Source organism: Somniosus microcephalus, chromosome 27 (genome assembly GCF_052327205.1).
Source record: "Somniosus microcephalus isolate GS21.2 chromosome 27, FLI_Smic_1.0, whole genome shotgun sequence".
In the NCBI taxonomy this organism is placed as follows: domain Eukaryota; kingdom Metazoa; phylum Chordata; class Chondrichthyes; order Squaliformes; family Somniosidae; genus Somniosus; species Somniosus microcephalus.
Genome location: NC_141013.1, coordinates 46,351,667 through 46,377,564, shown reverse-complemented (window position 1 = coordinate 46,377,564; position 25,898 = coordinate 46,351,667). Strand labels below are relative to the sequence as shown.

General features: G+C 48.6%; 1 protein-coding gene across 1 annotated transcript in view; it reads left to right on the top strand.

Annotated features, from left to right (window-relative positions):
• The first annotated feature begins 4,196 nt into the window (after positions 1–4,196).
• Positions 4,197–25,898, top strand: part of lins1 (lines homolog 1) — a 55,274-nt gene continuing 33,572 nt past the window's right edge. Inside the window, exons 1-3 of the mRNA XM_085968924.1 lie at positions 4,197–4,250; positions 4,352–5,881; positions 15,829–15,918. Of these exons, the coding sequence (XP_085825050.1) occupies positions 5,483–5,881; positions 15,829–15,918 (489 nt within the window). The 5' untranslated portion in view covers positions 4,197–4,250; positions 4,352–5,482. The remainder of the gene's footprint in view (positions 4,251–4,351; positions 5,882–15,828; positions 15,919–25,898) is intronic.

Genomic DNA, 25,898 nt, shown 5'->3' with positions numbered 1-25,898 from the left:
CCAGTTCCCAGGAGCACCGGATTGCCAAGCTGAGGCCTCCATTGGACTGTCCACACAGCAGTCACCCTGATCCAGAAATAAGAGTTCCCCAACTTGCCTGAGGAGCTCCTTTTGCATGAGGAAAAGCCATGTTCCTGGCACAACATTTTCCTGAGTTGGAAGGTGTTGCATATAAATCATACCAAATGTATCAGTTCGTTCACTACATGCAAAGGGACATTAAAATACATGAAGGTACAACTCCGATACGTAACTCGAGAAAGTCTTACTCTGGGTAAAGTATTTGAACACTAATGGGGTAGGTTTGACTGAACACAGGCTCACCAAGTAAAATTAGTGCAGCACGGTGGCATAGTGGTTAGCACTGTTTGCCTCACAGCGCCAGGGACCCGGGTTCGAATCCGGCCTCGGGTGACTGTCTGTGTGGAGTTTGCACATTCCGTGTTTGCGTGGGTTTCCTCCGGGTGCTCCGGTTTCCTCCCACAGTCCAAAGATGTGCGGGTTAGGTTGATTGGCTATGATAAATTGACCCTTAGTGTTAGGGGGATTAAATACGTGGGGTTACGGGGATCGGGTGGGATATGTGTCGGTGCAGGCTCGATGGGCCGAAATGGCCTCTATCTGCACTGTGGGGTTTCTGTGATTTCTGTGATTCTGAAGCAAGGCTTCACCTCATGTGCAACACGAAGTTCAACGAATTGCGTTCACCTTGGGATGGAGCTGAAATTGCAATGGCCCAGTGAGAGACCCACATATTGGAGACACTGTATATATTTATAGACCAGCGCAGAGTGAATGTAGCTCATCAACTAAAAATAAATAAACCCCCCACTTCCCCTCACCCATGGTTCTAGTACCCCCTCCCCTCCTCTCTTCAGTATTGCTTTGACTTCGCTGCCCCCTCCTCCACATAACCAGCTTCTATCTTCCCCCCACCTCCCCATATCACTCCGGCTCCTCTCTTCCCTCTCCCCTCCCCTCCCCCTCTCTGGCTCCTCTCTGGCTCCTCTCCCGCTGCTCCCCCATCCCTCAGCCCCGCCCCTCCTTTTGGCTCCCCCCCTTCCTCTGCTCCCCCATCCCTGGCTCCTCCCCTTCCTGTGGCTCAGTTGGTAGCATCGTGATGTTTAACTGGAATCAGTTTGGTGGAGCTAAGAAACAGCAAAGGGTGGCAAACATTGGTGGGAGTTGTGTATAGGCCACCAAACAGTAATGGTAATGTAGGGCACAGTATCAATCAAGAGATTAGAAGTGCATGTAACAAGGGCAATACGGTAATCATAGGAGACTTTAATCTATATATTGACTGGGCAAATCAAATTACCACTAATGGTGTGGAGGACGAATTCTTGGAATGCATGCGAGATGGTTTCCTGGATCAGTATGTGGAGGAACCAACCAGGGAACAGGCTATTCTGGATCTGGTACTGTGTAATGAGAAAGGGCTAATCAATAATCTTGTGGTAAAGGGGCCTTTAGGGACAAGTGACCATAATATGATTTAATTTTATATTAAGTTTGAGAGTGATGTAGTCCAATCTGAAACTAAGGTCTTTAATCTAAACAGAGGAAACTACAAGGGTATGAGGGACAAGTTGGCCATGGTAGATTGGGAGACTACACTAAAAGGTATGAAGGTGGACATACATTCAAGGAAATAATGCATAATTTGCAACAAACATATATTCCTCTAGGGCATAAAAACCCAAAAGGAAAAGTGATCCACCAGGGCTAACAAAAGAAATTAAAGCTAGTATTAAGTCAAAGGAGGAAGCTTATAAAGTTGCCAGAAAAAGCAGTCAGCCTGAGGATTGGGATTTTTTTAGAAATCAGCAAAGGGGGACCAAGAAATTGATAAAGGGAAAATGGAATATGAGCACAAACTAGCGAAAAATATAAAAACGGATTGTAAAATCTTCTATAGATATGTGAAAAGGAAAAGACTGGCAAAGGTAAATGTAGGTCCTTTACAGTCAGAGACAGGAGAATTTATAATGGGGAATGAGGAAATGGCAGAGAAATTAAATAAATACTTTGTTTCTGTCTTTACGGAGGAAGACACAAAAAACCTCCCAAAAATACGAGAAAACCAAGGGTATGTCGAGAATGAGAAACTTAAAGAAATTATTATTAGTAAAAAAACAGTACTAGCAAAATTAATGGGACTAAAAGTCGATAAATCTCAAGGACCGGATGACCTACATCCTAGGGTTTTGAAAGAGGTGGCCATTGGGATAGAACAGAACAGAACAGAACAGAAACCCCACAGTGCAGATAGAGGCCATTTCGGCCCATCGAGCCTGCACCGACACATGTCCCACCCGATCCCTGTAACCCCTACATCAACACCTATCCCACCCTATCCCCGCAACCCCACGTATTTAATCCTCCTAACACTAAGGGTCAATTTATCATAGCCAATCAACCTAACCCGCACATCTTTGGACTGTGGGAGGAAACCGGAGCACCCGGAGGAAACCCACGCAAACACGGGGAGAATGTGCAAACTCCACACAGACAGTCACCCGAGGCCGGATTCGAACCCGGGTCCCTGGCGCTGTGAGGCAACAGTGCTAACCACTATGCCACCGTGGATAGTGGACGCATTGGTTGTCATCTTCCAAAATTCTATAGATTCTGGAACGATTCCTGCAGATTTGGAGGATAGCAAATGTAACCCTGCTATTTAAGAAAGGAGGGAGAGAGAAACGGGGAACTACAGACCTGTTAGCCTCACATCAGTAGTTGGGGAAAATGCTGGAATCTATTATAAAGGATGCAATAACTGGGCACTTAGAAACTAATAGTAAGATTGGCAGAGTCAACATGGATTTATGAAAGGGAAGTCCTGTTTGACAAACCTATGGAAGTTCTTTGAGGATGTAACTAGTGGAGTAGACAAAGGGGGAACCGGTAGATGTGGTGTATTTGGATTTTCAGAAGGCCTTCAATAAGGTCCCACACAAGAAGTTGGTGAAGAAAAATTAGGGCACATAGAATTGGGGGTAATTTACTAGCATGGATTGAGAATTGGTTAACAGACAGAAAACAAAGAGTAGGGATAAACGGGTCTTTTTCAGGATGGCAGGCTGTGACTAGTGGGGTACCGCAAGGATCGGTGCTTGGACCCCAGCTATTCACAATCTATATCAATGATTTGGATGAGGGGACTAAATGTAACATTTCCAAATTTGCTGATGACATAAAGCTAGGTGGCAGTGTCAGATGTGAAGAGGCTTCAAGGGGATCTCGACAGGCTCAGTGAGTGGGCGAGAACATGGCAGATGGATTATAAGGTGCCGTCTTTCGGATGAGACATTAAACCGAGGCCCCGTCTGCTTCTCGTCCGGTGGATGTAAAAGATCGCATGGCACTGTTTCGAAGAAGAGCAGGGGGAGGTTATCACCAGTGTCCTGGCCAATATTTATCCCTCAACCAGCATAACAAAAACAGTTTATCTGGCCATCATCACACTGCTGTTTGTGGGAGCTTGCTCGTGCGCAAATTGGCTGCCGTGTTTCCCACATTACAACAGTGACTGTACTTCAAGGAGTACTGCATTGGCTGTAAAGTGCTTTGAGATGTCCGGTGGTCATGAAAGGTGCTACAGAAATGCAAGTCTTTCTTCCTTCCTCCCCTCCCTTGGCCCCCCTCTTCCATCCGGCCCCTCCCTCTCCCTTGGCCCTGCCCTCTCCCTTGCCCCCCCCTCCATCCGGGCCCCTCCCTCTCCCTTTGCCCCTCCCCCTCCATCCAGCCCCTCCCTCTCCCTTGGCCCCCTCCTCCATCCGGCCCCCGCCCTCTCCCTTGGCCCATCCCCCTCCATCCGGCCCCTCCCTCTCCCATGGCCCCCACCCCTCCATCCGGCCCCTCCCTCTCCCTTGGCCCCCCTCCCCCTCCATCCGGCCCCTCCCTCTCCCTTGGCCCCTCCCCCTCCATCCGGCCCCTCCCTCTCCTTGGGCCCCCCTCCTCCATCCGGCCCCTCCCTCTCCCTTGGCCCCTCCCCCTCCATCTGGCCCCTCCCTCTCCCTTGGGCCCCCCTCCTCCATCTGGCCCCTCCCTCTCCCTTGGCCCCTCCCCCTCCATCCGGCCCCTCCCTCTCCCTTGGCCCCTCCCTCTCCCTTGGCCCCGCCCCCTCCATCCGGCCCCTCCTTCTCCCTTGGCCCCTCCCACTGTCAGTTCTTGCGCTTGGCGCCGGATCCATTTGAAACGCCGCATTGTGCGCATGCGCGTTGGGTTGAGCCGCCGCTGTTCAGGTTTGTCCTCCCGGGGGGAGCGGGCGGGGGCTCGGGCTCGGGGCTCGGTGGGCGGCCAATCAGTGTGTTTAATGTAATCTCCTTGTGTTGATTTTTTGCAGATCTGAAGTTCCATCAACACACAAGGCCGCTGGACTCCCCGAACCCGCACCCTCCTTCCCCGGCCCGGCCCGCTCCCTCCCTCCCCGAACCCGCACCCTCCTTCCCCGGCCCGGCCCCTCCCTCCCCGAACCCGCACCCTCCTTCCCCGGCCCGGCCCGCTCCCTCCCTCCCCGGCCCAGCACCCCATACAATGACTCTGATGAGTAAAGAGGATCTCCTCAATATCTGTTTTTATATTTAATTTTCACTGATTTGTCTCTGGTCTTCCCTAGGTTAATATGAAGTAATCCGAGTTTATTTTAAAGTATTTAATGTTTCATATATCTCAGTGAGGTCCCCTTACCCTTATTTCCAAGTTTCAGAGCTTGAGCTTCTGAAATCTTTCCTCAGGTTTCACCCCTTTTGCAGTTGGGATCAGTTTTGTTGCTCTTCTCTGCCCCCTATATGCTTCCCTGGGGTTAGTGACCAGAATTGACCATATTACAAGTATAGTCTGACTTGTACCTTCGCATAATCTCCAGAGACCTGTCCTGTACAAGTTGCTATTTTATCTGTCCTGACATTCTCATTCCCTCACCACATTGCACAGGCACTGAACCTGATGAGTCTGCAGTCACTCTTTCTAAACCTCCCTGTGCTAATTAAATTCCATTCGTTGAATACTTATCATGTATATGTTTCAACTAATGTAAAATACGTTTGCCAGTGTTAAGTTATATTTGCCACCTTTCTGCTATGCATAAATGATCTGAATTCTGATAAAAGTCTTTTGCTGCATCTTCTTTCGCCAATACTTTCCCTTTTTAGAAACATAGAAACATAGAAGATAGGAGCAGGAGTAGGCCATTCGGCCCTTCGAGCCTGCTCCGCCATTCAATGAGATCATGGCTGATCATCCAAACTCAGTACCCTGTCCCTGCCTTCTCCCCATATCCTTTGATTCCTTTAGCCTTTGAGTATCAGCAAATTTGATAAGCTTTCATATTATTTGGATATCAGAAATAACAAGTCCAAGCACTGAGCCTTGTGCGATTTCAACACCTTTCCCCAGTTGGATGTTACACATCCCATGAGTACTTTGTTTTTCCAGCCTGAATCCTGTTTGTGGGATGGTCATCCAATGATACAGAATGCTGAGGAAATACTGGCTGTGTCTTCATCAGCTCTACAGGGAGTTGTTGGCAGGAGAGATGCCCAGCAAGGGCAGTCAGGAACTGGCAGCTTTCCTTTCTCCCGACATGTGCATGAAAGATTCAAACATTTCTCTGGAAACCAATGTATCTGTTGAAAAAAGTAACCAGGCTTCTTATTTCCATGGGAGCGTATTGCCTGCGGATAGACATGGCACGCTACCTGATAGCCACTCCACAACAAATGGCAGTCAGAGCGAAATCCTGTTACTTCAGATTTCCCTGATTCAGATGATGAGTTCTAAAGTGCATTCTGAAGTACTGAATCAAGATGTCAGAGAAACATACATGAAGGCTATAAGAATTCTATTAGAAGATATGGAAATTATATCTAAACTGGTGAGTGTGGGTGGGTATTCTAATACTAATCATTCTTTATGTTTTACAACATAACCAGCCACTTGGCCCAACCAGCCTGTGCTGGTGTTTATGCTCCACACCACTCTACTTACTTCATCTCACCATATCAGCATAATCCTATTCCTTTCTTTATCATATATTTATCTAGTTTCCCCTTAAATGCATCTATGCTATGCACCTCAACCACTCATTGTGGCAGAAAGTTCCACATTATCACCAATCTTTGAGTAAAGAAGTTTCTCCTGAATTAATTAATTGGCTTTATTAGTTACTTTCTATTTATGACCCCTAGTTTTGGACTCCCCCCACAAGTAGAAACATCATCTCTATGTCTACCCTATTAAACCCCTTCATAATTTTCAAGATCTCTATCGGGTCACCTCTCCGCCTCTCTTCTAATATAAAGAGCCCCAGTCTGTTGGTCGTTTCTGCTAGTTGTACCCTCTGAGTTCTGGCATCATCCTTGGAAATCTCTTTTGCACCTTCTCCAGTGCATCTATATCCTCTAATATGGAGACTGGAACTGTGCACAGTGCTCCATGTAAGGTTATGTTATGTATGATCATTGCTTGCACTATTCATGATTTGAAAGATTGTGTTCAGTTTTGTATATTGTTTCTGAGCACTTCGTGGGGCTAATTGCTTTAGGCTGGGGTTAGATGACACTGTCGACCTGCCACCCTTAGCTGTAGAGTGTGAAGTGTAGCTGACAATAGCATCATTGTACTGTGGGCTGTCACTGACTTTTCCAGCCAACGCCCTGTGCATGTGGTTATTTTTGGCTTTGAATCCATTAACCTCCCTAGTTGCAATCTCAAGGTGAGTCAGGGTGTCTGAGACTTTGACGTCCTGCTTGAACCCGACCTCCGCTCCCTTCTCACCCCCTCCCCACAAGATCCAATCTTTTACCATAACTGCGTTCTTCCACCTCCGTCCCATTTCCCTTCTTCCCACTGAAACTCTCATACGTGCATTCATCACCTCGAGGCTGGACTTCGCCAGAGCCCTCCTACCCTAGCCCGCCAGGGCCCTCCTACCCTAGCCCGCCAGGGCCCTCCTACCCTAGCCCGCCAGGGCCCTCCTACCCTAGCCCGCCGGGGCCCTCCTACCCTAGCCCGCCGGGGCCCTCCTACCCTAGCCCGCCGGGGCCCTCCTACCCTAGCCCGCCGGAGCCCTCCTACCCTAGCCCGCCGGGGCCCTCCTACCCTAGCCCGCCGGGGCCCTCCTACCCTAGCCCGCCGGGGCCCTCCTACCCTAGCCCGCCGGGGCCCTCCTACCCTAGCCCGCCGGGGCCCTCCTACCCTAGCCCGCCAGAGCCCTCCTACCCTAGCCCGCCGGGGCCCTCCTACCCTAGCCCGCCGGGGCCCTCCTACCCTAGCCCGCCGGGGCCCTCCTACCCTAGCCCGCCGGGGCCCTCCTACCCTAGCCCGCCGGGGCCCTCCTACCCTAGCCCGCCGGGGCCCTCCTACCCTAGCCCGCCGGGGCCCTCCTACCCTAGCCCGCCGGGGCCCTCCTACCCTAGCCGCCGGGGCCCTCCTACCCTAGCCCGCCGGGGCCCTCCTACCCTAGCCCGCCGGGGCCCTCCTACCCTAGCCCGCCGGGGCCCTCCTACCCTAGCCCGCCGGGGCCCTCCTACCCTAGCCCGCCGGGGCCCTCCTACCCTAGCCCGCCGGGGCCCTCCTACCCTAGCCCGCCGGGGCCCTCCTACCCTAGCCCGCCGGGGCCCTCCTACCCTAGCCCGCCGGGGCCTCCTACCCTAGCCCGCCGGGGCCCTCCTCCCTAGCCCGCCGGGGCCCTCCTACCCTAGCCCGCCGGGGCCCTCCTACCCTAGCCCGCCGGGGCCCTCCTACCCTAGCCCGCCAGGGCCCTCCTACCCTAGCCCGCCAGGGCCCTCCTACCCTAGCCCGCCGGGGCCCTCCTACCCTAGCCCGCCGGGGCCCTCCTACCCTAGCCCGCCGGGGCCCTCCTACCCTAGCCCGCCGGGGCCCTCCTACCCTAGCCCGCCGGGGCCCTCCTACTCTAGCCTCCCTGCATCAACTCTCGCGAGCTTCAGCTTGCCAAAAACACATCCTCACTGATGCCAAGACCCACACTCCCATCATCCATTTTCACTCTTGTTTTCATGGCCTTGCTCCTCCCTTAATGATCTCCTCCTATCCCTGCAAGCGCTATTTGCTCCTCTATCACCAGACCTCTCCTTGACTCACGCTCCATTGTCTTTCAGCTGCTACCCTGCTGCACTCTGAAGTTTTCTATCTAGTTCTTTCCACATTTGAGACCTCCCTGCTTTCAAAAATGTCTTCAATCATGTGATACCCTATTCTAGCCTTTCCAGTCTCCTCCCCTTTCATCATGCTCGATGTCCACCTTATCCCTTTTCTCTGACTGTCAAGTGCTCGGAAACATCTTCCTGTACATGAGCAGCGCTGTGTAAATGCAATTTAATTATATTTATGTATAGTGGACGAGAAAAGGCCCATAAATACTTGGTCCACCTTCGCCTCATTTCATCCCCGTAGATCAACTCTCCCTTTCACCCCCCTCACACCAGCCTGTTAAACATTCGCCTCGTGGATGATCAGGCGAGTCCTAGGAGGCCCCAGATCCATTATTTATTTTCCGTAATGATTTACTCTTGCATTCCATGTTCCACAATCCCCTTGTTTACAGAGGTTCAAATATCACCTAGAAGGACTGTAAGGAACTTCTCTGGGATTCTACGCCACAGGTCAATCAACCTATGAGGAAATGTGAAACTTCTGGATTTCCAAACCACACCCACTGCTTCCTCAGTTTGTGTGGGTAGTCTCAAGTTATAACCAACCCCCATCTTCTCAAACACACTATCTAATAACATGAAATCCATTTAAGGCTGGTTTTGGCAGAAAAATGGCGGCCGCCTCGCTTCCGGCGCTGGCCGCCATTTTGGTCAGGTCGGTAGCGCGGCCTTGCCTGCATTCGTCAGAAGAATGCTCATCAGTCAGATCGTCACGTCAGTCAGTGTGAAACGCTGATTTGATGTACGAACTGCTATTTTGGACATTGCCGCTTGACTGCACGCCCTCTCTTAATTACGCACACCAGAACGTGCTTCAGCTGCGCAAGGGACCCCCCACCAGCAGTATTCAAAGGGATCATCAACAACTTGCTTTTTGATTTCTACAGGCTCTCTGTAAGTTTGTGCAAATGGTTGCAGCTTTCTACAGTTAATTAAAGTTAGTGAGGTGACAGGGAGTGGTGCTGCAAGTAGAGAAGACCTTCTGAATTCAAAGGTTCTGCTCAGACCATTTGCTCCCAGTCATGGGGGTTCTACTTGCAGTCCCCAGCCAGCGCTGGAAGCGATGCGGCCGCCATTTTTCTGCTGAAACCGGCCTTAAATGCCGGTGCTAAGAGGGGGGATTTCACGCTGGAGCATGACTGGGAGATAGAACAGAGACAGCAAACAAGACGACAAGCTGCTCGCAGAGGGAGGAGGGGGGGTAGGAGGGCTCTCAGAAGGAGGCCTTATCCACCTCGAGTCTTTCGAGAGCGCTTCTCCGACCTGCACTTAAGCCAGGAGCAGTGAATTTGGAGGTTCCGCTTCACCAAGGAGGTAGTCACAGAACTCTGCCACCTATTGGAACCAGACCTGCAGCCTCAGAGCAGGGCAGCGACGGTGCTGCCAGTGGCCCTCAAAGTCACTGTAGCCCTCAATTTTTTCGCCACCGGATCCTTCCAGTCTGGAGCAGGAGACATAGCTAGCACCTCCCTGTTCACCGTCCATCGCTGCATCCAGGAGGTCACAGAGGCTGTACTCCAGGAGAAGGGACTTCATTGTGTTCCCTCTGAACAGAGAAAAGCAGGAGGAGCGTGCATTTAACTTTGTCAGGATATTGGGCTTCCCCATTGTGCAAGGTGCCATCGACTACACACACGTGGCTTTGCGGGCGCTGCATTTCAATCCTGAGATGTACCGCAACCGCAAAGGCTACCACTCACTTAATGTGCAGTTGGTGTGTGACCACGCCCAGCACATCATGATGCTGAATGCCTGGTATCCTGGCAGTAGTCATGATGCGTTTAGTGCTGAGCTCAGTGCTCCAATCATTATAATGAGCAGGCAGCACGAATTTTGCATGTTGCCTGCACCAGTGAGAATCAGCACCACCAGGAACTGTACCCCAGTGAGAGTTGTTGGGAAGAGAAGTTTGGTTTTGTCCTTGCCTTCCATCATGATTCTGGAGCAGTAGGAGGACTTGGCCGTGGACTGGGAGATGTATTTAAGATGGCCGAGCCAGATCTGATGTCGTCCAACCAGGCCAGTTATGTGCCCAGTGTGACCCTCACATTTGAGGGTGTAGAGGTGGGTACTGTACAGGGAACAGCAGGAATGGGAGACCATGCATAACAGGGTGAGGGACTCAAAGGCAGAACCAAGGGAGCTGGAAACTGTCATCGTGGGTTGACAGTGGAAAGAGAGTTTGAGTATGTTATGGGGGGAAGGGGGGGCGGGAGATATATTTTTCCAGGTGCAGCCAATTAGGATAGGCGGGCTGGAGATGGGCTGGGATATGTGGATGGTGAGCAATACAAGGACATGATGGAGGTGGCAAAGCTTTGGGTGGCGAAAGGGTCAAGGGAGGTGGGTGTGTGTGTGTGAAGAAGTTGATGTGCAAGACAAGGTTCAATGAGGACAAGTCGGCGAAGAGGGTTTTGAGATGGTCGTCGTCGTCCGTGTCTTCGCACTGTTCCCTTTGGGGAACTGTACGAAGTGGTGGAAGGATTTCTGGCCGCGTTAACGCTCCTTCCGTGACCGTAACCATCTTCATACCAGCCATTAGGGTGATTAGTCCTGTGGCGGGAGGGTTTTACGGGCTCCCACAACCCATACGAGGCAGGGGGGCCACCCACACCCACGGACGCAAGTATCCCGCTGGATGGAGCTCCGACTCCACTTGCCGGGACTGTCTGGAGCAGGGTTCGAAACCCTACACCTTCTGGCCCAGCGGCAGGGATGCTACCGCTACACCAAAGGCCCACTCCCTTTGAGATGGTGGTAGACAATGAGAACTGTAGAATCATCGAATCTTACAGCACAGAAGGAGGCCATTCAGGCCATCGTGCCTGTGCCGGCTCTTTGAAAGAGCTCTCCAAGTTCTGCTCCTCTGCTCTTTCCCATAGCCCTGTAATTTTCTCCCCTTTAAGCATTTATCTAATTCCTTTTTGAAAGTTACTATTCAATCTGCTTCAACTTTCAGGTCGTGCATCCCAGATCACAACAACGCGCTGCGTAAAAAAAAATTCTCCTCATTTCCCCCCTGGATTTTTTGCAAGTGATCTTAAATCTGTGTCCTCCAGTTACCAGTGGAAACAGTTTCTCCTTATTTACTCTATCGTCTTCTACTCCTTGCATGCCAACGTACAAAACTCTGAAAAGCTGACGCAGTCCCAAAAAATGCTCACAACTTAAATGCATGTCATGTCCTGCCTGCTGTTCATTCCCTGGTGTGTGTCTTACTGTTGGCACCCACATGTCCCCAACCTCTTGCATTCTCTTTACCCTTTCAGTTCTTGCTCTCCTGTTGTTCTGTTCACTTTTCATCCACGAACCCTTCTTTAGCTCTTAACCCTTTCTCCATTCACCCTATCTTCTCTACCTCTCCTCAGCCTTCCCCCTCTTTGTCCCTTCTCACTTTTGTCACTTGCCTCTTTTGCCATTTCCTCTTCCTCTCCCCTTCTCTTCCCTCACCATTTCAGTTTTTTTCTCCCCTCTGTGGTGCTCCTCACACCCCTCACCATTTCCCTCTTCCTCCCCGTCACTGCTGTCCCTCACCATTTCTCTCTCCCCCTTAACCTGCCTGCTCCCGCTCTTCCTTTCCCCCCACCCCGTTGTACTCTCACCCTTTCTTCCTAGCTCCTTGCCCACAGCTTACCCTCTTCAATCTCCCTCTTTGACATTTTGCCATAGCAGCCTCGAGCTCGGAGGCTGCTCTTTGCAGCGGGAAAACCTGGCCAATCTTTTAAAGCGTTCATAAAATATCCGCTGAGTATCTTTATCTTTAATAGATATTGAATAACCTTTAAAAAGCAGCCAGCCGGTTTCCCAGTTGTAAGGAGCAGCCAGCGAGCCTGGGGAGTGGCAGTGATCAGTGTGGCGTTAGCGTTTTGAAGTCCTGAGCAAACAGCTGGGGAGGGTGATGGTCGAAGGTTGTTCTTGTGACTGGAAGCCTGTGTCCAGTGGGGTACTGCAGGGATCGGTGCTGGGTCCCTTGCTGTTTGTGGTCTACATTAATGATTTGGATGTGAATGTAAAGGGTATGATCAGTAAGTTCGCAGATGACACGAAAATTGGTGGGGTGGTAAATAGCGAGGAGGGAAGCCTCAGTCTGCAGGACGATATAGACGGGTTGGTCAGATGGGCAGAACAGTGGCAAATGGAATTTAACCCTGAAAAGTGTGAGGTGATGCATTTTGGAGGGACTAACAAGGTAAGGGAATACACAATGAATGGTAAGACCCTAGGAAAGACAGAGGATCAGAGGGACCTTGGTGTGCATGTACATAGATCCCTGAAGGCAGCAGAACAGGTGGATAAAGTGGTTAAAAAGGCATATGGGATACTTGCCTTCATTAGCCGAGGCATAGAATATAAGAGCAGGGAGGTTATGATGGAGCTGTACAAAACGCTGGTTAGGCCACAGCTGGAGTACTGTGTGCAGTTCTGGTCGCCACACTATAGGAAGGATGTGATTGCTTTGGAGAGGGTGCAGAGGAGATTCACCAGGATGTTACCTGGGCTGGAGCGCTTCAGCTATGAAGAGAGACTGGACAGGCTGGGGTTGTTTTCCTTGGAGCAGAGAAGGCTGAGGGGGGACCTGATTGAGGTATACAAAATGATGAGGGGCATAGATAGGGTAGATAGAAAGGAACTTTTCCCCTTAGTAGAGGGATCAATAACAAGGGGGCATAGATTCAAGGTAAGGGGCAGGAGGTTTAGAGGGGATTTGAGGAAAAACCTTTTCACCCAGAGGGTGGTTGGAATCTGGAACTCACTGCCTGAAAGGGTGGTAGAGGCAGGAGCCCTCACAACATTCAAGAAGCATTTGGATGAGCACTTGAAACACCACAGCATACAAGGCTACGGACCAAATGCTGGAAAATGGGATTAGATTAGACAGGGCCTGATGGCCGGTGCGGAGGCGATGGGCCAAAGGGCCTCTTTCTGTGCTGTATAACTCTATGAGCCACACGGGCGAGGAAGGGGGACCGCTGCTGTCCCACTGCTTCTCGGGGCTTCGTGCTGGCGAGATCTTTCCTTGCTGAAGAGGCAAATTACTGGAGGGGAGTCGGCCAGAGCGAGGCGGCCGTGTGAGGAACCACTCCGCAATCAGGACAGGGGCCCAAAATGTGAGATGCCCGCTCTCAACACGGACAGTAGGCAACTGTACCCTTCACCAGCTCAGCCCCACAATCTCTGGGGCGAATGAGTACTTAGTTGTTGGGGGCAGGGCTGGGGGGTGAGGGGAATAATTTGCTTGAGGCTCGTGAATTTTGTACTTGTTCTCTGGATCGAAGCTCACGATCTGAGCTAAACAACGTGCAAGTGTATACCGTGAGTGAAAATGGGTTGTTTGAGCTATTTTCCATAACTTAGTACCCAAGGGCTGGAATCATCCTGGCCATTCTTTATATACTTGAGGTAGAATGCTCCACACTGCCAACTACAAACTGACCGCACCATTAATCTGGACACATTGTTTTGACTTATAAAATAGGGTGAACATATTTCCTAAACTCAATCCAGGAACACACAGGGTGGGAGAACAGCAAAGTAGCCAGGACAGAAAATGTAGGTTGCGCAGTGCAGCGAGGCAACATATTTAGCAGCCTATATTTTAACACTTCAGTTGCACAAATACACTCCAAATGCAAAACAAATGTGCATATGATTACCGGGAATCTGACATCAACACTATTGAAGCACATTCGGACACCTGACTTCCACACCCCAGTGACTTAGGTCACCCCTGACCCCGCCCCCCCCCCCAAGTGACTGAGGGCACCCCTGACCCCGCCCCCCCCCCCCAGTGACTGAGGTCACCCCTGACCCCGCCCCCCGTGACTGAGGTCACCCCCTGACCCCGCCCCCCTGTGACTGAGGTCACCCCTGACCCCGCCCCCCAGTGACTGAGGTCACCCCTGACCCCGCCCCCCAGTGACTGAGGTCACCCCTGACCCCGCCCCCCAGTGACTGAGGTCACCCCTGACCCCGCCCCCCAGTGACTGAGGTCACCCCTGACCCCGCCCCCCGTGACTGAGGTCACCCCCTGACCCCGCCCCCCTGTGACTGAGGTCACCCCTGACCCCGCCCCCCCCCAGTGACTGAGGTCACCCCTGACCCCGCCCCCCCAGTGACTGAGGTCACCCCTGACCCCGCCCCCCAGTGACTGAGGTCACCCCTGACCCCGCCCCCCAGTGACTGAGGTCACCCCTGACCCCGCCCCCCAGTGACTGAGGTCACCCCTGACCCCTCCCCCAGTGACTCGGGTCACACTTGACTCCTGCCTGGGGACTCGACGTAAAACTGGAACGTGTGGTTACTGTAATATAAAACCCAGCATCCAATTTGCCTTATTGGCAACTGGTTCACTCTGACCAGGTGTTTTCCGGATAAAACCAAGGATCGTTTCAAAATAATTTTTCCTTTTCAGCCTCTGCCAGGAGAGGTGTTACCTGGATGGCTCAGTGGATAAGTTTTTGGGTTTGTGTGCTACTGACCAAGAATCATAAGTCCTCGATGTAGAATCAGGAAACTCTGCCCCTTTGACTCTCTGCTGCCCTCTGTGATTTGTCTTTGTTACTTTCTCCAATCCTGCCTTTAGCCGTCCTTGGTTGTGTTTGTATGAATTCCAGTCTTCCCTGTTTTTTGTTTCCTTGTATCTTTAACGTATCTCTGCTTGTGTGGGTTCCGCCCATCCTCTATTAAACCACTGTGCCCAATGTGTTGCTATTTTTATACGTCCCTCATTTTGTTCAGTAGCCTTCAACACATTCCATTTTGATATGTTTAATCACTGGAGAAAATCTCAACATGAGGCAAGCCCAGTAACAACACACACACTAAATGTGTCCATACTAGCACCGGAGAACTTAGAGCAACGAAGGTTTTCTTTTATTATCATACAGTCTGCTATTGTTTCATTCTGCAGAAAATGAAGTGTCAGTTTGTCTAAAAGCTAAACAAACAAACCGTGTGCAGTATACAGCAAAAAGTATCCAGGGATGATCATAGCAGTTCTATGACTAAATATGTCCAAAAACAGTGCACAATTGCAGGTGTGTGTAGCAGATACATGGTGATACAGGTCCTCAGTTACTTCCTTAATGGAGTGGTGCATGGCAAAGTGGCTGGATTGTGAGATGACCCCTGCAGGTCCTTGTGGAATGAAAGATGAGGCAAGTGATGACCTTCCTTGGCCACTGGTTTGTGTAATAGGACAGTTGACCTCAGTCAGTCTTTCTGCTGAGCCAAAATCTCTTCAGACAGCGATCCTCCATCATTCAGATAGCTCACTCACTCCGAGGCTAGTGCAGGCTGCAACTCCCTGTCCCCCCCAGCCTCCTCCATCACAACATGCCTGACACCCATTTGTCAGAAGGACCCTTTCTTCACCCTCTTTAGCATTGTGAAACCGAGTCCCGGCGTGGATTAGGGAGACTGGAGAAAATTGAAAGAAAAACTTTTTAAAAAGTGATCCCATCTAGGTTGAATATTCAGTAAAAGTTAATTAAGCCCAGGATCAAAACAGAGCAAGATGTCATCAAAAGAATATATAAAGCAACTGAATTATTCCACAGCCTTCACATGTAGCGCAATAAGGGTTTTATTTTGACGAATTGCTGTGCTCTTTGGATATTCTGTGATACATCATGTATTCTATCCCTAGGTCCTCCTGTTTGGCTGCCCAGATAAGCTGTTGTCTCACGTGGCTATGAAATGCGTTGCATCACTGATTCTGGTTCAGATTTTGGTGACTGTGAGTATGAACAGTGGATGCAGTTTATAATAACTGGAGTATTTTACCATGAGACTCAAACATTGTGGTTATTATGTGGCATTGCATGTGGGCAAAAATTGTTGTCTCTATGTTGTCTAAGATAGGATTCTGGGACAGGGCTCTGTTTGATAGGAACATAGAAACAGGAGGAGGCCATTCAGCCCCTCGAGTCTGTTCCACCATTCAGTGAGATCATGACTGATCTGCAACCTAACCATATACCCGCCTTTGGCCCATATCCCTTAATACCTTCAGTTAACAAAATGCTATTGATCTCCGATTTAAAATTAACAATTGATCGAGCATCAATTGCTGTTTGTGGAAGAGAGTTCCAAACTTCTACCACCCTTTGTGTCTAGAAGTGTTTCCTAATTTCACTCCAGAAAGGGGGCATGGTGGCATAGTGATTAGCACTGTTGCCTCACAGCGCCAGAGACCCGGGTTCAAATCCGGCCTCGGGTGACTGTGTGGAGTTTGCACATTCTCCCCGTGTCTGCGTGGGTTTCCTCCGGGTGCTCCGGTTTCCTCCCACAGTCCAAAGATGTGCAGGTTAGGTTGATTTGGTTATGATAAATTGACCCTTAGTGTTAGGGGATTAAATACGTGGGGTTACGGGGATAGGGTGGGATGTGTGTCGGTGCAGGCTCGATGGGCCGAAATGGCCTCTATCTGCACTGGTGATTCTGTGAAAGGTCTGGCTATAATTTTTAGACTATGCCCCCTAGTCCTAGAATCCCCAACAAGCGGGAATAGTTTCTCTCTCTCTACCCTATCTGTTCCCCTTAATATCTTGAAAGCTTCGATCAGATCACCCCTTAACCTTCTAAATTCTAGGGAATACAACCCTAATTTGTGTAATCTCTCCTCATAACTTAACCCTTGGAGTCCGGGTATCAGTCTAGTAAACCTACGCTGCACTCCCTCCAAGGCCAATATATCCTTCGTAAGGTGTGGAGCCCAGAACTGCTCCCAGTGCTCCAGGTGTGGTCTAACCAGGGCTTTGTATAGCTGTGGCATAACTTCTACCCCCTTGTATTCTAGTCCTCTAGATATAAAGGCCAGCATTCCATTAGCCTTTTTGATTCTTTTCTGTACCTATTCATGACATTTTTTATGATCTATGTACCTGGACCCCCCAAGTCTCTTTGGACCGCCACTGTTTTTAGCTTTTCACCATTTAGAAAGTCCCCCTGTTCTATCCTGTTACGGTCCAAAGTGGATGACCTTTCATTTTCCTACATTGAAATCCATTTGCCACAGTTTTGCCCATTCACTTAATCTATCAATATCCCTTTATAATTTTATGCTTCCATCTACACCGCCTACAATGCCGCCTATCTTTGTGTCATTGACAAATTTGGATATATGACTTTCTATGCCATCATCTAAGTCATTAATAAATATTGTGAATAGTTGAGGCCCCAACACAGATCCGTGCAGGACACCACTAGTCACATCCTGCCAATTAGAGCACCTGCCCATTATCCCTACTCTCTGTCTCCTGCTGCTCAGCCAATTTCCTAACCAGGTCAATAATTTGCCCTCAAATCCATGGGCTTCTACCTTAGTTAACAGTGGCACAGTCCCACAATGTGGGAACATGCCCTCGCGGTTCTGTGGCATGTCTGTGGTTTCTATCCACAAGAAGAGGGATGCTATTGAGACCAAAAAACCATCAAGGCATTTAGCTGATATCAGTGGCTGTTAACGTGGATCTTCAGGTTATTGTGCTACAGATATCAGATGCTGTGAAGTCCTGTAGAATAATCAGAAGCGAGCAGGTTCTTGTGGGGTAGCATAATACTGCGGATGCTGGAAATCCGAAATAACAACAGAAAACGCTGGAAAAACTCAGCAGGCCAGGCAGCATCGGTGGAGAGAGAAACAGAGTTAACGTTTCAGGTCGAAACCCTTCTTCAGAACCTGAAACGTTAACTCTGTTTCTCTCTCCACGGATGTTGCCTGGCCTGCTGAGTTTTTCCAGCATTTTCTGTTGTTGTTTCGGATTTCCAGCATCCGCAGTATTTTGCTATCGTATTAGTGTTTGGTTCACTGCCACCTCTTCTGGGAATGCCTACCTTGAAGAAGTTCTGCTCTTCTCTTCGGGATCTCCGTTTGGCTCTTCAACCTTGTTCATCTTCATTGCTTTCAGTTTCCCTGCTCGTGTTTGATCAGGTGTCTGCCAAGACTCGGTTTCACAGCCACATCATTTCCCTCAGCAACTGTCTCTGGTTCCGACTTATTCCACGTGGATTCCAGGTTCTTGTGGGGAATGTGTAGGGCAGGTTGTGGTTTATTCAAGATAATGGAATATCTCAGGCTCAGGGAAAACCCATTTCATTGTCTTTTAGACAGCTTTCAATCAACCCCATGCAGCCCACACAAAAAATTTGGAAGCTGTGAATGTAAATAGCTGAATCTTGTAACTTGTTCAGAATGTGTGCTCCAATGATTATAAGGGTAGAGGGGAGACTCTTGGAACCCATTCCTCTCTGAGGAGGAGTGAGGCAGGTTCTTTCACTCTCACCGACCCTATTCAGTGTGTTTATCAGTGAGCTGTTGGATGGTGTTGAAGGGGCATTCTTGGAGTGCCTGTTAGGCTTTTCTGAAAAGAATTGTGGTGCAGATTGTTGCAAGTGATGATGTTGGTGCTGCTGAGTGCTTCCTTGGAGAGTCCTATCTCCGGTGGTCAGGGCCGACCATGATCGAGTTGCAGAGAGCAAGCAGTAACTGCATCTACATCTGGTGGAACCACTGTCCAGGGGTGTGGTGTGTGTCCATGCTGTGGTTAGAATGGGAGCATTTTATGTAGCCTCACTTCTCCGAGAGAATGGGTTCTGAGAGTCTCCCATCTATCCTTACACAGATATTGGAGTGCACATTTTAAAGAAATTACAAGAGTCAGCTATTTACATTCACAGCTTCAAACTTCTTCATGTAGGCTGCATGGGACATTAGATTGAAAGCTGTCCAAAAAACACAGAAAGGGACTTTCCCTGAACCTTATGATATTCCATTATCTCATTGTAATGAAATCTGTTTGTCTTGATCCTGTATTCGTTTTGCACTCATGTATATTACCCTCCCCCACTGTGTATAGTTTCACTTCCTCTTTCCCGACTAACCTGGGAGGTTCCAGGTCTTGGCTCTTGGCTCCGCCCCTGACTTCTCTTACATAAAGATCCCAGGATCTGTATGACTCATTCCTGTGAACCAGTCGGCGTGTTGAGATGTTAGCTCTGATCTTAGTGATTAAAAGCCAACTTGTTTAAGTCTATAACTTCTAGTTTTGTGGTTATTGAAGGCCCATCACTCATATAAACCACAACCTGCCCGACACATTCCCCATGAGCCCCTGTTCCCTTCGCTTAGTGGCTGTCAGTTGTCTGACCAACTAGTCACGCCTCTGAGATCTCTGCGCTCCTCTAATTCTGGCCTCTTGTGCATCCCTGATTTTCCTTCGCCCCACCATTGGTGGCTATGCCTTCAGCTGCCTAGCTCTTGGGCTGTGGAATTCTCCCTCTCGCTCTCTCTCCTCTTTTAAGACCCTCCTTAAAACCAACCTTGTTGACAAAGATTTTGGTCACCAGTCTTACTTTCTCTTTATGTGGCTTGGTGTCAGATTTTGTTTGCTAACGCTCCTGTGATGCGCCTTGGAATGTTTTGCTACATTAAAGGCGCTGCAGGAAACTTTCTTTTATCCGGCACGGACAGGACCGACGTGGTGCCGGTTCATCAAAGATTCCGGATAACCGAACGCTAAAGCAACAAACCCTGTTGCTTACAGGTTCAAAACAATGGCCACAAGTTGCAAGCGTCTCTGTAGCTTAGCAACAGCTGCAGCCACACCCTTGCACAGCAACACATGGAGCAAGGCAAGTAATAAAAGTTACCTGAACCTACTCCTAAATTTTGCCGGTTAACCGACCTTTCCGGTTATTTCGGTGCCGGTTAATCGAAAGTTTCCTGTATATATAATGCAAGTTGTTGTATTGACTACTCCCCTTGATGGTGGTAAGCGAGTTAGTTGCCTGCAGATAGAAGATTGGAACAGAGTCTGCTGTCCTGTGCGGACTCGGTAATCCAATACATGAAGCAGACAGCTCTGAATAATCCAGGGCACTGTTGATAACTGACTAGCTGGTCTGGTTCACTAATTGAACCTCGAGGGATGGACCCATCATTAGGGGCTGGAACTCATCCCGCTTGGCCCCAGAAAAACCAACACTCTCACAGGCAGGATGGTCCAAACTGGACAAGTAGCAGGAAGCTCTCCAAGTATTGCTACTTGTGGTTTTATCTCCGTGGTTTGATGGAGAAGGGAATAGAGGGTTACGCTGATAGATTTAGATGAGGAAAGACTGGAGGAGGCTCGAGTGGAGCATAAACGCCGGCGTGGACTGGTTGGGCCGAATGGCCTGTTTCTCTGCCGTATATCCTCTGTAATCCGATGTTTTATTTGGTTAACCTCCAGCAGCACTTGAGGGTTTCCAACTGTTGACTCTGCCAACCTGCATTTACGTTCTCTGGGTTAAAGTAAATGAGAGATGTCCCGATGGAGAGAGAGTGGCGAACTTTGTATCAGAAATTCGACCATGTAGATTTTTCTGTAACTTGAATTGGTGACTCTTAAACATGATGATTGTGTGTCAAGACACCCAGCTTATCAAAAAAATTTTTTCCCTCTGTTCCCTTGCAACAGCATAATCTCAGATTCCCTGTCAGCAACATCATGGGACATTTACTACATCTAAAAGTTCGGAGACACTCCTGGGCTTCCGTCACCTTTCAAAGTATCAAAAAGGAAGAAAGACGGTCATTTCTTCTGACGTGGAGCCAGAAATTTACAAGCACCTGCAAGCTCCCATCACCAACAGCAGTTAAACTCATAAAGCTGGTGTGAAAGGAACCGTCCAGGTTAAACACAGCTGCATCTTTGCAGAATAATACATTGTCCATTACATGATACAACAGAACATCTCTCTTACCATGGGCAGTGCTATGGGAGGTCTGCTAGTTATAAAAGGTTTGCCACAGTGCTAATAGGTTTTCCGGCTGGCTAGTCTCAATGGGTCACTGTGGTTACACAGCTCCGTTTTCCGTGGTGAATTCTGAATGTACTAGGATTAGTTGATGTATCAAAAGCCCAGATTTCTAAAAGGATAGTGAAGGACCAGAGTACTCCATGAAACTTCAACAGATCCGCTCCTTACTGTGTTTATGATTTAATTAGAACAGTGTCACTAGGTAATTAATTGTTTTATGTTGGATAAGGGAACACTGAACTACTTAAAACCACTGGCTGCCACTTCTTCTTTAATCAATCCCGAGACCAACATAAAACACAATGGAGTGTTCACTGTGACTGCACTAATGTCAAAAGTGGGCTTGGATGGTTCTAGAAAGGGTACTGGCTCTCGTTATTCACTGCTTTGCTCAATGCCATTGCCCAAATGTCCGTTTTCGCTGGGGGAGGAAATTATAATGACTTTAATGTCATTTTGCTATAAAATACAGAACTGCCTAGAGAGTGAATTAGCATGTTTATCGGGTCAGTTATTAATCACAGAACTATTGTATCCTTTCTGTAATTTCTCATTTGAAATGGATACTGCAGTGTTTCATCACCTTTTTAATAGGCCACATTGGGAACCAAGGGTCTAATTTCTGAATGTAATTATGTTTCAGTAGTCCAATCCATCTCTGAATCCATTTTGTATTTTGAACAACCAAATCCCATCATTTAAAATGATGAGGGGTTTTGATAGAGTAGATAGGGAGAAACTGTATCCACTGGCAAGATGGGCGATAACAAGAGGACACAGATTTAAGATAATTGGGGAAAAAATCCAGGGGGGAAATGAGGAGAGATTTTTTACGCAGTGAGTTGTTATGATCTGGAATGCATTACCTGAAAAGGTTATGGAAGCAGATTCAAGAGTAACTTTCAAAAGAGAACTGGATACATAGAGTCATAGAGTTATACAGCACAGAAGGAGGCCCTTCGGCCCATCGTGTCCGCGCCGGCCATCAAGCCCTGTCTATTCTAATCCCATTTTCCAGCACTTGGTCCGTACCCTTGTATGCTATGGCGTTCCAAGTGCTCATCTAAATGCTTCTTGAATGTTGTGAGGGTTCCTGCCTCTACCACCCTTTCACGCAGTGAGTTCCAGATTCCAACCACCCTCTGGGTGAAAACGTCGTTCCTCTAAACCTCCTGCCCCTTACCTTGAAACTATGCCCCCTGGTTATTGACCCCTCTACTAAGGGGAAAAGTTCCTTTCTATCTACCCTATCTATGCCCCTCATAATTTTGTATACCTCCATCAGGTCCCCCCTCAGCCTTCTCTGCTCTAAAGAAAACAACCCCAGCCTGTCCAGTCTCTCTTCATAGCTGAAGCGCTCCAGCCCAGGTAACATCCTGGTGAATTTCCTCTGCACCCTCTCCAATGCAGTCACATCCCTCCTATAGTGTGGTGACCAGAACTGCACACAGTATTTCAGCTGTGGCCTAGCTAGCGTTTTGTACAGCTCCATCATAACCTCCCTGCTCTTGCCTTCATTAGCCGAGGCATAGAATATAGGTATCCCATATGCCTTTTTAACCACCTTATCTACCTGTCCTGCTGCCTTCAGGGATCTATGTACATGCACACCAAGGTCCCTCTGATCCTCTCTCCTTTCTAGGGTCCTACCATTCATTGTGTATTTCCTTGCCTTGTTAGTCCTCCCAAAATGCATCACCTCTCACTTTCCTGGGTTAAATTCCATTTGCCACTGTTCTGCCCATCTAACCAACCCGTCTATCGTTCTGTAGCCTGAGGCTTCCCTCCTCGCTATTTACCACTCCACCAATTTTCGTGTCATCTGCGAATTTACTCATCATACCTCCTACATTCATATCTAAATCATTAATGTACACTACAAACAGCAAAGGACCCAGCACCGATCCCTGTGGTACACCACTGGACACAGGCTTCCAGTCACAAAAACAACCTTCGACCATCACCCTCTGCCTCCTGCCACTAAGCCAATTTTGGATCCAATGTGCCAAATTGCCCTGGATCCCATGGGCTCATAGAAACATAGAAGATAGGAGCAGGAGTGGGCCATTCGGCCCCTCGAGCCTGCTCCGCCATTCAATCAGATCATGGCTGATCATCCAAACTCAGTACCCTGTCCCTGCCTTCTCCCCATATCCCTTCATCCCTTTAGCCTTAAGGAATATATCTAACTCCTTCTTGAATATATTTAATGAATTGGCCTCAACTGCCTTCTGTGATAGAGAATTCCACAGGTTCACCACTCTCTGGGTGAAGAAATTCCTCCTCATCTCTGTCCTAAATGGCTCAGCCCTTATCTTTAGACTGTGACCCCTGGTTCTGGACTCCTCCGCCATCGAGAACATCCTTCCTGCATCTAGTCTGTCTAGTCCTGTTAGAATTTGATAAGTTTCAATGAGATCCCCTCTCATTCTTCTAAACTCCAGCGAGTATAAGCCCAATCGACCCAATCTCCTCATACGTCATTCCTGCCATCCCAGGTATCAGCCTGGTGAATCTTCGCTGCACTCCCTCCATGGCAAGAACATCCTTCCTCAGATAAGGCGACCAAAACTGCACACAATACTCAAGGTGCGGTCTCACCAAGGCCCTGTACAACTGTAGCAAGACATCCTTGTTCCTATACTCGAACCCTCTTGCTACAAAGGCCAACATACCATTTGTCTTCTTAACCGCCTGCTGCACCTGCATGCTTAGCTTCAGCGACTGGTGCACAAGGACACCCAGGTCTCGATGCACTTCCCCTTCTCCCAATCTGTTGCCGTTCAGATAATAATCTGCCTTCCTGTTTTTGCCACCAAAGTGGATAACCTCGCATTTATCCACATTATACTGCATCTGCCATGCATCTGCCCAATCACCCAACCTGTCCAAATCATACTGGAGTTTCTCAGCATCCTCCTCACAGCACACACGCCCACCCAGCTTTGTGTCGTCTGCAAACTTGGAGATATTACATCTAGTTCCCTCGTCTAGATCATTAATATATATTGTGAATAGCTGGGGTACTAGGACCGATCCCTGCGGTACCCCACTAGTCATTGCCTGCCACTTGGAAAAAGAGCCATTTATTCCAACTCTTTGCTTCCTGTCTGCCAACCAGTTCTCTATCCAAGTCAGTACCTTGCCCCAAATCCCATGTGCCTTAACTTTACACGCTAATCTCTTATGCGGGACCTTATCGAAAGCCTTCTGAATGTCCAAATACACCACATCCTCTGGTTCTCCCTTATCTATTCTACCAGTTACATCCTCAAAAAATTCCAGTAGATTAGTCAAGCACAATTTACCTTTTGTAAATCCATGTTGACTTTGTCCGATCCTGTCACTGTTTTCCAAGTGCTCTGCTATTACATCTTTTATAATGGACTCTAGCATTTTCCCCACTACCGATGTCAGGCTTACCGGTCTATAATTCCCCGTTTTCTCTCTACCATCTTTTTTGAACAGTGGGGTAACATTAACTACCCTCCAATCCATGGGAACTGTTCCAGAGTCTATAGAATTTTGGAAGATGACCAGCAATGCATCTACTATTTCTGGGGCCACTTCCTTACATACCCTAGGATGTAGATTATCAGGCCCTGGGGATTTATCGGCCTTCAATCCCGTCAATTTCCCTAACACCATTTCCCTACAAATACTGATTTCATTCAGTTCCTCCCTCTCATTAGACCCTATGTTCCCCGACATCTCTGGGAGGTTATTTGTGTCCTCCTTTGTGAAGACAGAACCAAAGTATGTATTTAATTGGTCTGCCATTTCTTTGTTCCCCATTATAAATTCCCCTGATTCTGACTGCAAGGGACCTACGCTTGACTTCACCAATCTTTTTCTTTTCACATATCTATAAACACTTTTACAGTCAGTTTTTATGTTCCCTGGAAGCTTACTCTCATACTCTATTTTCCCCCTCTTAATTAATCCCTTTATCCTCCTTTGCTGAATCTTAAACTGCTCCCAATCCTCAGGTTTACTGCTTTTTCTGGCCAATTTATATGTCCTCTCCTTGGATCTAAAGCTATCCCTAATTTCCCTTGTTAGCCACGGTTGAATCACCTTTTTTGTTTTATTTTTATGCCAAACAGGGATGAACAAATTCTGTAGTTCACCCATGTGATCTGTGAATGTTTGCCATTGCCTATCCACCGTCAACCCTTTGAGTAACATTCCCCAATCAATCCTACCCAACTCACGCCTCATACCATCGTAGTTTCCTTTATTTAAATTCAGGACCCGAGTCTTTGAGTCAACTACTTCACTGTCCATCTTAATGAAGAATTCTATCATATTATGATCGCTCCGCTCCAAGGGGCCTCGCACAACAAGATTGCTAATTAATCCTTTCTCATTACATAATACCCAGTCTAAGATGGCCTGGTCTCTAGTTGGTTCCTCAACATATTGGTCCAGGAAACCATCCCGTATACACTCCAGGAATTCCTCCTGCATAGTATTGTTACCAATTTGGTTAGCCCAATCTATATGTAGATTAAAGTCACCCATGATAACTGCTGTGCCCTTATTGCACGCATCTCTAATTTCCCGTTTAATGCCATCCCCAACCTCCGCATTACTATTTGGAGGCCTGTATACCGCTCCCACTAACGTTTTCTGCCCCTTGGTATTTCTCAGTTCTACCCATACTGATTCCACATCTTCAGATCTAATATCCTTCCTTACTATTGTGTTAATCTCCTCTTTAACCAGCAATGCTACCCCACCTCCTTTTCCTTTTTTCCTGTTTCCTGAATATTGAATACCCCTGGATGTTGAGTTCCCAGCCTTGGCCACCCTGGAGCCATGTTTCCATAATCCCAATCATATCATATCCGTTTACCTCTATTTGTGTAGCTAATTCATCCACCTTATTATGAATGCTCCTCGCATTAAGAC